General features: G+C 37.9%; 2 protein-coding genes across 2 annotated transcripts; both read left to right on the top strand.

Moving 5' to 3' along the window:
- Positions 1–6,339: 6,339 nt before the first annotated feature.
- Positions 6,340–9,786, top strand: LOC129244924 (putative inorganic phosphate cotransporter). Its single transcript, XM_054882833.1, has 4 exons — positions 6,340–6,506; positions 6,589–6,722; positions 6,811–7,887; positions 9,479–9,786. The coding sequence occupies exons 1-4, from the start codon at positions 6,503–6,505 to the stop codon at positions 9,599–9,601; spliced, it is 1,338 nt and encodes a 445-aa protein (XP_054738808.1). The 5' UTR covers positions 6,340–6,502; the 3' UTR covers positions 9,602–9,786.
- A 3,051-nt stretch (positions 9,787–12,837) lies between these two features.
- On the top strand, positions 12,838–14,637 carry LOC129244969 (putative inorganic phosphate cotransporter). The gene is made up of 4 exons (XM_054882900.1): positions 12,838–12,923; positions 13,008–13,144; positions 13,218–14,303; positions 14,368–14,637. The coding sequence occupies exons 1-4, from the start codon at positions 12,881–12,883 to the stop codon at positions 14,548–14,550; spliced, it is 1,449 nt and encodes a 482-aa protein (XP_054738875.1). The 5' UTR covers positions 12,838–12,880; the 3' UTR covers positions 14,551–14,637.
- The last annotated feature ends 7 nt before the right edge of the window (positions 14,638–14,644 follow it).

Raw genomic sequence — 14,644 nt, forward strand, 5'->3', positions numbered from 1 at the left:
GCAGTTACTTATTATAGTAAACAAATTTACGACGATTTCTAAAAACTCAGGTTTATCATAATAAGACAAAACAAAGGCACATTAGCATGTACATTGTGTCAAAAAAATATCGGGAATTGTTAATTTAAAAAGCTCGCGTTACACATATGTCCAGATTTTTTTGCGGAAGGTCGTCTATAGTTTCGCGAAGTTTGAGCGTGATCTGTCAATTAGCTTGTTTTTGGCATTTAGTTATATCACTCAACCGCAGGTGGGCTCTGAGATTTTCACTATGGATAAAAATATCGAACAAAGAATTTGTCTTATATTTTGCGTATTGAACGGAATTCGTGTGCCGAATCATTGATAACGTTGCAGAAAACCTATATCGAGTGGTATAAGGCTTTTGCAGAGGGCCGAGAAGTCGTGGAAAATTCGACCCGATCTGGTGGCCCATTAACGCTTCAACGGATGAAAGCGTCGACAAAGTCAAAGAAATGGTGCTGAAAAACCATCATTTAAGTTTGAAATAGGTAGCTCGTGACGTGAGCGTTTGTCACGAATAAATTCGCAACATTTTACTCCATCAATTGGGCATGAGACGCGTAGCTGCTCGACTCGTTCTAAGAGAGTTGAATTTTTTTCAAAAAATTCATCGGACGACGGACCGACCCAACTATCCACATGAGCCGAAACCCAAAAAGCACGTCAAAGTCGGTCAAAAGTTAAAGCCATGCTACTCGTTCTCTTTGATTATCATGGTGTTGTGCACTCGGAATTCATTTCAAATGGTTCAACGGTAAATAAAGAATATTATTTGGAAGTTATGCGGCGTTTGGGAGAAAATATGCGTAGGAAACCGCCCAATTTGTGGAAAGAAAACTCATGGATCTTGCACCATGATAACGTACTGTCTCACAAGGTTCATATTGAAAACACTTCTTTCATCCAAAACTTGACAAATATCATCGAACAACCACTGTATTTACCGGATTTAGATTGTCACTCCGCGGACACCGCTTTGAATCGATAGAGGCTATTAAGGAGAATTCGCTGAAGGAGCTGAAGAAGATCAGAAGATCTCTTTAAACGCGTTAAAAGGTGCTTTAATGACTGGCCTAATCGTTGGCATATGTGTATTGCTTCGAATCGAGCAAATTTTGAAGGCAGTAAAATAAATTTTGATGATTAAACAATTATTTTGGGTTTTATAGAAGAACTGCCGGTTCTTTTTTATGACAGAATGTATCTCAATAGCACAGTTTATATTAAAAAATAACAAAATCAAGCTGAAACGTAGTTCGACTAAGTTGTAGAAATTTCATATAAAACTCGTGTAGCCAATTACACTATGTAACAGAATATTAATCGCATCTGATTAAGTGGTGGCTCTAGGACGCTGAATCTGAATCATTTGAAAAGCCTCAAATTCAAGTGTCAAAATAATATGAAAAGGCCGTAGAGCACTAAATTTTCAGCCTCATTACTTATTAAGAAGCGAAATTTTCCACTAATCGATTACACTCATTCATAGTGTGATTGATTTGTTTTCCACTATTCTCAATACTTAATTAAAAATTAATTGTTCGACTGAAAAATTAAAAACTTTTACGTATTTATTTTTTCTTGTCTACTAGTTTAAAAGCAATTCTCGTTGCCATTTCTACTCTTCTTTGTAGTGGAAGAATTTTCACCAATCGAGTTTTTTTTTGGTGAATTTTTGAGTTGAAAATTCTTACTTCCACTATCACTAAACTGGAGCTTGTAAACTTGTTTCAATAACAGTAATAAAATAGTGTTAGTAGTACGAGTATATAGATTTTGTTGCACTCATTAATTATTTAAGGCCGCTCGCCTCATTTGTAATGATGTTTCTGTAAAAGCGTGTAAAATATCTCAATAGTTCAGCAGAGAAACGGAATATCACTTGTTATTTTGGTTCTGATTATTTTATTTTTTGATTCATTGTTAAAAAATAAAAAAAAAATTTTGACCATACAAGATTCATTCAAAAAGCAGTCACCTTCAAAAAAAGGTATTCACATGGGCAATGGACACAGATATAGCCGGTTCTACTGAACTGATTTTAATGAAATAAAATTAAGATGACGTGGAATTATTGTCGTTATCGTACGAACTGCGATCATGCGGAAAAAAATATTTTAATATTTTTTTCGGACCGTTAAAGCCAAGAAAAGTGTCAAAAACGGTTGTTCATCTTTGCCATTTTTTTTTTTAAGATCGTAGTTCACACGGTGACGACATTCATACTGAACAAGAACTGTTTTGTCTTTTCTATTCCAGACGCCTGTGAGTCCCGTAATCCGTGACGCCAGCCTTTATTAGAAGACCATTTTTGAAGGTTGACAACTTTTTGAACGAACTTCGTATGGTCAAAAAAATTTTTTATTTTTTAAGAATTGGTCTAAAAATAGAATAGTCAAAACAAAAATAAAAACTTCTTTTTCGTTTCCGTTTTACACGCTTTTAAACAAAACACCCAAAAAACATCATTTCAAATGAGGTGAGGGTCTTAATATAACATCAACCAGCTGCACTAGCGCGTGATAGTGAAAAGTCTCCAATAATGACATTTAAGTCTCAAATGAGAATAATCTGAGCTGTGAAAAAAGTTACAAACGAATTTAAAAATTTACTAATGAAACGAAGCTGTTTCTATGTATCCAGGTGAAGGAAAGCCTACATGGAACTTTGGCGCACAGTTTTAGCTACCATGGTCGCTGTATTTCGTTCGAAGGCAATACATGTAAGTTGACAGTTTTTTATTAACAGTTGCTATTATATAATATCAATGATATTGACATCATCGGCCTTAACAACCGCGCTGTTAGTTCTGCCTTCTCCAAGCTGGATAAAGAGGGAAAGCGAATGGGTCTGGTGGTGAACGAGGACAAAACGAAGTACATCCTGTCATCAAACAAACAGTCGGCGCACTCGCGTGTCGACACCCACGTCACTGTTGACAGTTATAATTTCGAGGTTGTAAAAGACTTCGTTTATTTAGGAACCAGCATTAACACCGATAACAATGTCAGCCTTGAAATCCAACGTAGAATCTCTCTTGCCAACAAGTGCTACTTTGTACTAAGTAGGCACTTGAGTAGTAAAGTCCTCTCTCGACGAACAAAACTAACACTCTACAAGACTCTCATCATGCCCGTCCTAACGTATGGCGCAGAAGCGTGGACGATGACAACATCCGATGAAGCGACGCTTGGAGTGTTTGAGAGAAAGATTCTGCGCAAGATTTTTGGACCTTTGCACGTTGGCAACGGCGAATATCGCAGACGATGGAACGATGAGCTGTATGAGCTTTACGACGACATAGACATAGCGCAGCGAATAAAGATCCAGCGGCTACGCTGGCTGGATCATGTCGTCCGAATGGATACAAACGCTCCGGCACTGAAAGTATTCGATGCAGTACCAGCTGGTGCTAGTAGAGGAAGAGGAAGGCCTCCTCTGCGTTGGAAAGATCAGGTGGAGAAGGACTTGGCTTCACTTGGTGTGTCCAATTGGCGCCGGTTAGCTCGAGAAAGAAACGACTGGCGCGCTTTGTTAAACTCGGCCAAAATCGCGTAAGCGGTTATCGCGCCAATTAAGAAGAACAAGCTATTATGTAACAATAGTGTTTTCACAGTAATTGGAAACAAATTATAAGAGCAACGAAGCAAATTATCAGCGTAAATTTTCCACAAATCATCCAAATATCGGTGTTCTTTTATTCAAAAACAATCGATTATGAAAATGATGAAATATCATTTTTTCACGAAATATTTTTTTTTGACGTGATAACGTCTTATAATTCGATGTAACCGGCTGCGCACACCAAAAAATGCGGCGTTACCTTGCTCATGCGGCGTTACCTTGCTTAAACTGCAAGCGAGAGCGCGGAACGAACGACAAAGAGGCACAATCGGCCGTCGCGTTCGGCAACGTTCGACATCTCGCTCTGTCCTACTTGAGTGAGCATATATCGCACCCTAAATACAAAAGGGTCACAACTCAAAATGTTCCTTCTGCTCAAATATGAACGAAACGTTATCAATAAAACAGTCCGCGAATGACATATGGCAAAAATAAATTTTTTGTTTTTTGATAGGACTGTTATAAGCTTACATGGCAAATTTCAGCGTGATATGTCACATAGTTTGTTTTCTGTGCTACTGTAAACAAGTCAAGCTCGAGTTTGGAAAATTTTGAGTTGTGACCCTTTTGTATTTAGGGTGCGATATATGTATGTATATGCACACGTGTATATAAATTCACATATTTGTATTTGCATATGCCTTCTTCGTGTGTGCATGGTAATGAACCATTTCTGTTGAGAATAGGACGATGATAGAAAAAGTAGGAAATGAAAGGGAGTGTTTCGAGTGTAAAGTGTCTTGAAATATGCAAATCGATGATGGTGCCTCTTAGTGTTGTTGACTTATTAACGTCTGATGCACAATCGAAATTGAACATATCTTTCATGAATTTGATAAATGTTTCGTCATTTTTCACATTTGTGTAAATGTAACTTGACCTATTCCATTGCAATTCCATTTACCCCCTTCTCTATATCCATACAAAATATCTATCAAACAAATAAAATTAAAATTTTGTTTTGAAAATTGCAACCATTCCATCAGTATTTTCTTATGACGTTGTCACGTTAAACTATCGTCAGTAAACCGTCTTTACAGACAACCTCTTTTTTTATTTTAATATAAAAAAACATATATAAAATTCATTATGAAATTTTCTATATATACCGATTACAAATTCGTCCTACCAAAATCTATCGAAACCAATTACCATTTTCTTGGTGCATAGTGTAAATATGTATTACCCAAAATTAAATAATTTTGTATTGTTATTTTTTAATTTGGAAAAACAATAACGTATAAGCATTTATGTCGAGCATTCGATACAATATTATATTTCTGAGAATACATTAGCCCAGCCAAGGACGAAGCAGATAAGTATTTAAAATCCACTTTTTTGTAGCAAACTATGAGACAAACTGAAGGTTTATATTTTTGGCTCAAAAAAAATAGAAAATAATCAGCCAATACTTGACCAATTTTGGTTCGATTCCTAACTACAACTATACTCTGCTCCAGAAACTTCTATCAGAGCTGGGACTGTTAGCTACTTGAGCTCCAAAATCAGTATTTTCATGTCGAAATGGCTACACATAAATATATTGAAGTCGTTTACATGTCATAAGTATTAGTTTGTTGCGGACGATTAAAGTTGTGCCACTAATTCTTTTTAAGGCGAAATTAAACTTATTTCCTTTATATAAATAATAATTATAAGTAATTTGATTAAAAAAAAATTCCTCAAACTAACTCCTCGATGAAATTGCTTGCGAATGCAAGTATATCACCGTCAGTCGGAGCTGAAAGTCAATTTTATTATATTTCTAAAATCACGAAATTGTGTAGTTTTGTCTGACTAACATCGACGATTTTCGTTCAGCAACGAATTCATTAATAACACTACAGATAAAATACCAAGTTCTGAGATTGCACAGAAAAATCTTTGTTTGGAATCTGTGTTCCGTTTTTATGAATCAGATAATTTTATGAAAATATTTCGATTCATAGTTTACATTGTCTCTCCAGCGATGTATCTATTATTTTTGAATGAAAAAAGTCGCAGTGCAGTCTGTTCTGAAATTATTATTTTTCCACTAGCCGAGGACTGGACTAGTCGAGGATTTTTTTTTTTAATTTATGCACTTTTTGAAAATTGACCAACAGAAATTCATTGGTACAGGTTAATACTTTTCCCACCGATTGCGAAAATAATCCTCCCGATTTTTAAAGGTCTTTTGGTTACAGACTTATAGGCCGTCAAAGTTATAACTAAACCTTTACTAAGAGGGAAATTGACCCGTATTCCCAAATTAACCGAATTCTCTTGCCAATTTACACCCCTGTTTCATATTTTATACGATAAAATTCATATTTCTAACTCCTAGTCATTGGCATGCATCCGCAAGTTATCATATGACCTCCAATGTGTTCCGTTGTTGGTCATACTGTATATACTTGCACCGACAAACAAACCATTGTTTAAAGAAAGAACGTTCAAAATAATTGGATTACTTGACATGGAATGGCTTAGTGTAAAACCAAAAAACTCCGTTATTGTCCCAAAAACAATAAATAAAAAAATATGTTTAGCGGAGAACTCTTTTATTTATCGCTCTTTGAGAAATTTGGAAAAGTTTATGTTTTAAGAAACACCCTAATGTGTATTTGCTATTGTGACTAAATTTTCCAAAAATATCTTCTTATGTTTCATATTTTCATTTTCCTCTCTTTGTTGAATGTATATGTCAAGTCGTCCATAAAATGTCAATAAATATATTAGAAAATAAACTTATGCATATAAATTTGTTTAGAATAATATAAGTACAAAATTTAATTTCTCATATACCTATAGTGCATTCGTTTAGAAATTCCGGTCCAGAGTATTTCATCTGAGCATTGATTTTCGTCGGCAAATGTGTATGTATTTAAATTCTGAGTAGCTTCGTTATTAGTTAAATCTTTATTCTTTACATAAATTAATATTCAATCTTTCTTGCAGTTCAAAATCTTGGCTTTCGGCATCTGCAAACATTATTGCTTTTCGGCACGATGTCGGTTGTATATGCACTGCGCGTTAATCTTTCGGTGGCAATCGTTGTGATGACAGATAAACAATCAAACCCCGATTTTGAAGTGATATGAAAAAATTATATTTTCATTTGGTTGCAATATCCAAAAATAATATCTCTCTCTCTCTTTCTCTCTCTATCCCCCCACAAAGGAGTACGCCTGGAGCGAACACATAAAAGGTCTGTTGCTCAGTTCATTTTTCATCGGCTATGTGATCGCACAAATACCTTGCGGCTATTTGTCACGTAAATGCGGCGGCAAAGTACTTCTGCTCATCTGTCTAGTGAGTTGCTCACTGTTGGCCATACTGACGCCAGTTTGCGCCACCATTGGCAGTTGGCAGCTAGTGCTCGCCTCACGTATACTACAGGGCATCTTTCAGGGTGCTGTATTTCCGTCAGTGCATACGATACTCTCGAAATGGTCACCGGTTGATGAACGTGCGCTAATGAGTTCCTGCACCTATTCGGGTTGTCAATTCGGTACATTTGTTATGTTGGCTAGTAGCGGAGTGCTTGCTGCATCGCGTCTCGGTTGGCCTAGCATTTTCTACATATCAGGCACTGTTGGCCTACTATGGGCAGTCATCTTCAAATTTTTTGCTTGTGGTTCACCGAAAGAATGTCGGCGTCTATCCGAACGAGAGCACGAACTCATCTTTTCGCATTGGGGCAATTCAGAATTGCAGGTGCGTCGGAACTCGATGCATCCACCGTGGACATCTTTTTTTAAATCGTGCCCGTTTTGGGCACTCACTACTGTACATTGCACCAACAATTGGGGCCTATGGACACTGTTAACCTATATGCCGGTCTATGTAAAAAATATTTTACATATGGACATTGAAAAGAATGCGCTCTCATCGGCGCTACCTTACTTTGCAATGTGGATATTGAGTTTCGTATTTACGGCATTGTCATTGTGGCTCAATCAACGTAAATGTCTGTCTTTGGAAACCAGCAGAAAGCTCTTCAACACCATCGGTCATGGCACACCGGCTGTGACGCTGATTGCACTTGGCTACATGGATGCGGATCATGTGATAGCTGCTGTCGCTCTACTGACCGTCACGGTTGGTATAAGTTCGGCTTCATATCTGGGCTATCAGATTAATCACATTGACTTATCGCCAAATTTTGCCGGTATCCTGATGGGCATCTCGAATTGCTTGGCCAATATAACGGGCATTGTGGCGCCGCTAACAGTGGCGCTGATAGTCACTAATGAGGTAAATAATTAGAATTCTTTTGTAAATATACTTACAATGATGCTTACATACTATACATACGTGCACTATACAATTACATACACACGCTCACTGGACTTTCTATGTCCGTCAATCCGATTCGAATATTTGAGATATGCTTAAGAGCTCTGTTAATCTACAGATATATCAAGGAATGCGTTTGAGGTTTTCAGATAGTTACCAGAGCTGTGTATATTTATATGTAAAGGTGCAATTAAATGTAAAACTGCAAATTTGATGTTACTTAAATGATTCTATATTTAGCCCAGTCTTGTTCAGAAGTAGCACAAATATCAGGTTGTCTTCAAGCTTCTATTTAACCCATCCGTAGGATACGCATCAGAAATGATGATAATATATCGACCTAGGGATACGATATGTAAGTTAAAAATAAAGGAATATTTTCGATTGTTATGAAGCGAGGTACCACTCAAATCATATCGGACGGACAAATATTGAAAAAGAAAATACTTTTAGGCGCAATGGAAATATTCTATACTACGGCCATATTTGTAGATAATAGTCTTTTTTTTTTGCTTCGCCCACAGAAAGTGGCCCGTCATCAGTCCAACCAGCCGTCTGCACTCCCCTCTGCTTAATGACAGAAGGGTTTGCGACAGTCAATCGGACATGACAGGTAACATCAGTTTAGTCGATCTGCAGCCTCTCTCAGCCTGCCAAGCTCGCTTGTGGGTGGTAGTTACCCATTTGCTAACCGTGGCTGTGATGGCCGCAGAAGGGAGTGGATAATAATCGATGCGGCAATAATAAAAAACGAATAGACTCGATCACGAAATTGTTCTATCATTTTCCTACTCGCAGAGATAAAATGAGCGCCTTTCAGACAACGTTAAAGTTGATGATTTACATATACTAAATAACACACATGCCACATATCGCTGAATGAATTGTTCTACTACCGAGAAACAGACGCCGCCGTAGCCGAATGGGTTGGTGCGTGATTACCATTCGGAATTCACAGATAGATGGTTCGAATCTCGGAGAAACCAAAATTAATAAAAACATTTTTCAAATAGGGGTCGGCCCTCGGCAGGCAGTGGCAAACCTTCGAGTGTATTTCTGCCATGAAAAAGCTCCTCAAAAAATATCTGCCGTTCAGAGTCGGCTTGAAACTATAGGTCCATCCATTTGTGGAACAACATCCAGACGCACACCACAAAGAGGAGCAAGAGCTCGGCCAAACACCCAAAATATGTAAGCATAATTCATTGGCGCAGTTAACTGATCGCGGTGTTAGTCGTATTAAGCCATTGGAAAGTATTTACTATTGGCTGAAATTTATCCCAATTACAGTTCACAATGTTATGTAGAATTTCATTTAACATTTTAATGAAACGTAACATTTTACTAGCTCCAAACAGTACATTTAACATTTGGATGTAATTTTTAACATTTTAAGGCGAGCAAAATTTTCAATCACATACCATGAACATTCTCTGCTACTATTAACATTTTGTATAACATTTCAATGTAATTTAACATTTTGAACTACTTCTAACGTCCTATTTATCATATTTATGTAATGCAGTATTTTAATTTTACTTTTTCGCAGAAATCCGTTGAACAGTGGCGTATAATATTCTTTTTAGCATCTATTTTATATCTACTGGGCAATACAGTGTTTCTGATCTTTGCTAATTTTGAGGTACAGCCGTGGAATGATCCCACAGATTAACAATACTCGTATATGTATGTATGAACTTATACTTATGCAATATGGATGTGCAGGCAAATTTGTATACCTAAATTAATATAAAATAATTTTGTATACTAATTACATTTTAAGCATTTCAATTAGGTGTAAATAATCGCTTCTATGTAAATTAATGTCTATTGTTGTTGCTCAAGTAATATATTTTGCGAGATTAAAAGAGAAATGCTGTTACTATCATTTATTACTATTGTACAAATATTTATACTTAGTAATTCAAGTGGCGAAAAATAATAAACGCCTTCTCCACACTCTTGTTTAAGCGTCGTCTGTGAAGAATGTCATATAAATTGCATTCACTGTTGACTCGATTAAAATTCTGTTTATACAAGGTGAATGGACATGACAGCTAGCATGGAAACAAAACTATTTTGGAGTTAATTACTAAACAAATAACTACCTTTACGTAGTGAATACGAATCTGATAGCGAAAACTTCCCCTCCCGACACGCTTTGGTAATAAAAAATATTAAATGCCTGTAAATAGCATTTTTGAACATTTCTGAAAAAATTTAGAGATGAAAAATTAATGTTCCAGTCAGGGCTCAGCAGTAAAATTTGCCCCAATATTTAACATTTCATCATTACATGAATTAATTGATTTCAATGATTATTTTCTGCCACCAAATATTCAGCCTACCCTGCCTTGCGTCAATTCCATCTTTGATGCCATTTAAGAAGCTTTGGCTCTTCTCCTTCTGGGTTGTCGCGATAGCCGCTAAAGCGATTTTGGCCTAATTTTACAAAGCGCGCCTATCGTTCCTTCCTCCTGCTAGCCTGAACCAGTTGAACCCACCAATTGAAGCCAAGTCCCTCGCGAATGGCCTTCCCGGCGCCTACGATTGGAGAATCGAGGTTGTTGTTGTTATTGTTGTAGCAGTATAAACATTCCCCGTGCATATACGAGGAATTCTGCTGAGGGTAGTCACCTTCACTGGGACATCTACGTGGATGAAGTGTTCCCTCCAGCTCGTCAATCACTAGATCGCCGTTTATGTTCTTATGAAAAGTCGTCCCAGTGATGAAAGTTTCTGTAAATAGCCGAACTTCCTGATGTACTTTTTCCTATCGCTAAGCATCTACGCCGTAGTCGAATGGGTTGGTGCGTGATTACCATTCGGAATTCACAGAGAGGTCGTTGGTTCGAATCTCGGTGAAAGCAAAATTAATAAAAACATTTTTCTAATAGCGGTCGCCTCTCGGCAGGCAACGGCAAACCTCCGAGTGTATTTCTGCCATGAAAAAGCTCCTCATAAAAATATCTGCCGTTCGGAGTCGGCTTGAAACTGTAGGCCCCTCCATTTGTGGAACAACAGCAAGACGCACACCACAAATAGGAGGAGGAGCTCGGCCAAACACTTAACAGAAGTGTACGCGCCAATTATTTATTTTTTTTATTTTAAGCATCTACAATTCCTCAAACCTACGCATTTCGGCCTTCGTTTTTTAATTCGGATTCCGACATCTCATCTACGAGTATGTGATTCAAACGAAGAGGCTGTCTTCTTTCTCACATTACCCTAGGAGTTATCGGTGATGGATAATAACCGTCTGCAGAACTGAACTTTCTTCAGAACACTAAAGATTGTATCTCAGAAGACTCTTGAAAAGAAAAGCTTTGCCAATTGTGTAAATTGTATGAATTGCATAAATATAATTGATGTACTAACCGCACTATAAGGAATGAAAATGGAGTTTCAACTATGAATAATGCAGTTCAGGCACTTCTTAAGAAACCTCAATCTTACAAGCGAATTGATAATATAAATGCATTTTAACCCCCACTTCTTCAATAACGATAACATAATGGAAGTGAAAATATTGGACATTTCAGAGGTCAGTCATCATGAGCAATTACGCCTAGGCGTGAGGGTATGGAAACTCCACATTCTCGCCTTCTAAGCATAACTTCATCTATTTAAGTATATAATTTCTTAATTTTTTGCCCTCTTTTTTACAAATGAGTTTGCCTGCTTGTGCTGCTGCTTGGCTAGTTTTTGACGTTATATGCATATATAGCGTTTTTCAATAGGTGCGCTTCAACTTTTTTCCGATAGGGAGGGCGAATGACGCAATATTTTTTATTTTTCGCTTGTCATTTGTAAATTTCATTAGTATACATTTCATCATGGAACGCTACACACTTGAGCAACGATTGCAAATTGTGCAAATTTTTTATGAAAATAATCGTGCAAATTTTTTATGAAAATTTATAAATTTTCCAAAAAATCATCTTCAGTAATGAAGCTCACTTTTGGCTCAATGGCTTTGTCAACAAGCAAAATATGCGTTACTGGGCAGAAAGCAATCCACACGTGATTCATGAGGCACCGTTGCATCCCGAAAAAATCACTGTTTGGTGCGGTTTACATGCCGGCATAATTGGCCCATATTTTTTCGTTGACGAGAACGATCGCCACGTTACTGTGAATGGAAATCGATACCGCGACATGATAAACGATTATTTGTGGCCGCAATTGAATGGTATGGACTTAGACGACATGTGGTTTCAACAGGACGGGGCCACAAGCCACACAGCACACGCTACAATTGATTTGTTGAAGAATAAGTTCGATAAGCGCATTATTTCCAGAAATGGACCGGTCGAATGGCCGCCGCGCTCGTGTGATTTGACGCCTCTAGACTATTTTCTTTGGGGTTATGTGAAGTCATTGGTCTACAGTAACAAGCCGGCGACGATTTGTGAGCTCAGAGCCAATATTGAACGCGAAATTGCTGGAATTTCGGACGATTTATGCAAAAGAGTGGTCGAAAATTGGGTTCAACGATTGGACTTCGTAAAACGTGCACGCGGTGGTCATGCAAAAGAAATCGAATTTCATACTTAAATGTATATGTTCAAACTCGATAATAAAAAAAAAATTAGTTAAAAAAGTCAAACCGTTTGTGTTTTATTAAAAAAAAAGTTGAAGCGCTCTTACTGAAAAACGCTTTAGGTATGTGGGTATAAATTTACTTAAATTTACTTTTCCAAATACTTAGCTTATTTTAATGCTGAGAACTCGTAACGTTATACAAATTACAAGTTCTTCGCATGTCGCACAGTCGCCTTAAATCTAAGTGCAATTATTATTTGCGCTTATAAATTTTTGAGATTTATTTAATTTTATCTTAATGCGATGAGAAAAGGTATTTGATATCTTACAAATCATGCAATACAGGAATGCAGTCAGTTTTGCCCACATTCTCGAGCAGGAAGCATTATAATAGTAAAATACCATTATGGAGCGAGATGGTATACCAACAGCTAAGAGTGGAATTGAAAGCAAGTATAGAAGAAAATATGAAGAGTGGCTCTTACTACATAAATTTAAGTGCATCTTATACTCATTTGACAACTCTTTAACAGAATCGGCTTTTGGCGTGCGGCATCTCCAAAGTATGCTGATTTTCTTTGGCCTATGTGCGGTTTTCATGATGCGTGTCAATCTTTCTGTCGCAATTGTAGCAATGATGGATCGTAATTCCACAAATCCAGATTTTCCGGTGCGTATGCAGCTAACATACAACATGAATTATTTTTTCTTGCCTCATTTCGGTTTTTTTTCTTTTGTCGTAGGACTATGACTGGTCAGAGCAAACGAAGTCACTGCTACTAAGCAGCTTCTTTTGGGGTTACTTCCTAACGCAAATACCAGGTGGTCAGTTGTCGGAGCGCTTTGGTGGCAAAGTAATGCTGCTCTTCAGCGTTGGCACTTCCGGTTTTCTAGCCTTATTCACACCGCTTAGCGCACGCGTGGGCGATTGGCAGTTAACATGCGCCTTACGTTTCCTACAGGGTTTCTGTCAAGGTGTTATATATCCCTCCACGCATACATTACTGGCCAAATGGGCGCCACCCGCCGAACGAGGTGTGCTCGCTACGCTATGCTTCTCCGGTTCACAATTTGGCTCGATTATCATGTTGGCTGTTAGCGGTGCGTTGGCTGCCTCGGCGTACGGCTGGCCAAGCATTTTTTACATGTCCGGTTGCTGTGGTGTGCTTTGGGCTATCGTTTGGCTATTTTTGGGTGCTGATTCCCCCCGCGAATCTAAAATTATTAGCACAAACGAAAGGAATTACATTGAAACTACTCTGGGAGCGATATCGAAAAGTGAGAATAAGTCGAGTACCTCAAAGTTACCAACACCTTGGTTGAGCATTTTCACATCGGTGCCATTTTGGATGCTGCTCATCGCCTGTTGCGCCTACAATTGGGGCTATTGGACTTTGATGACACAAATACCATCGTATATGAAAAGTGTGCTCGGCAAGGATATCAAAAGTAATGCTTTGCTTTCTGCTCTCCCATACGCTGCAAATTTGCTACTCGGTCTGGGTTTCTGTGCCTTGGCTCAAGTGCTGTTGTCGATGCAGTTGCTGAGCACCAATGCCAGCCGTAAAGTGTTTAACACGATCGGTATGTGGATACCGATGGCAGCAATCATTGCACTCGGTTTTGTTGGCAAAGAACAAGCAGATATGGCTGTTGTCCTACTAACGGTGGCTGTGGGCACAAATTCTGCATCATTTTTAGGTTCCTTCGTGAATCACATAGACTTGGCACCGAATTTCGCCGGCACTTTAATGGGCATAACGAATTGTGCTGCTAATGTGATGAGCGTAATTGCCCCGCTTGTTGTTGGTCTTGTTGTTACAGATACGGTAAGTCGATGTAGATAATTTTTTTTTTATTTATTGTATTTACTTGCCTATTTTTGAATTACAGACAAACACAACTCAGTGGCGCTTAGTTTTTATGATTATGGCTTTGTACTATTTTAGTGGCAATTTACTGTTTATTACGCTGGGTAGCACCAAACTACAGTCATGGAACGAGCCGACGAAGCGACGTGAGAAGCGCGAGCATATCGAATTCCAAGCTGTGGCAAATGAAAAGGATCACATCTAATACATACGAGTACGTGTAAATAAGCTTCAGTCTGCGAAAATGGGACAGTAAGACATCAACCATTATGAGTTAGAGTTCAACATGAAATTATGAG

Source organism: Anastrepha obliqua, chromosome 4 (genome assembly GCF_027943255.1).
Source record: "Anastrepha obliqua isolate idAnaObli1 chromosome 4, idAnaObli1_1.0, whole genome shotgun sequence".
NCBI lineage: Eukaryota > Metazoa > Arthropoda > Insecta > Diptera > Tephritidae > Anastrepha > Anastrepha obliqua.

Bases quoted from the DNA above. Each gene is read 5' to 3' on its own strand.
- LOC129244924 (XM_054882833.1), top strand. The intron at 6,723-6,810 runs GTGATATGAAAA...CCCCCCACAAAG, and splicing joins AATCAAACCCCGATTTTGAA to GAGTACGCCTGGAGCGAACA. The intron at 7,888-9,478 runs GTAAATAATTAG...ACTTTTTCGCAG, and splicing joins CGCTGATAGTCACTAATGAG to AAATCCGTTGAACAGTGGCG.
- LOC129244969 (XM_054882900.1), top strand. From the start codon at position 12,881: ATGGAGCGAGATGGTATACCAACAGCTAAGAGTGGAATTGAAA. The intron at 12,924-13,007 runs GCAAGTATAGAA...ACTCTTTAACAG, and splicing joins AGCTAAGAGTGGAATTGAAA to AATCGGCTTTTGGCGTGCGG. The intron at 14,304-14,367 runs GTAAGTCGATGT...TTTGAATTACAG, and splicing joins GTCTTGTTGTTACAGATACG to ACAAACACAACTCAGTGGCG.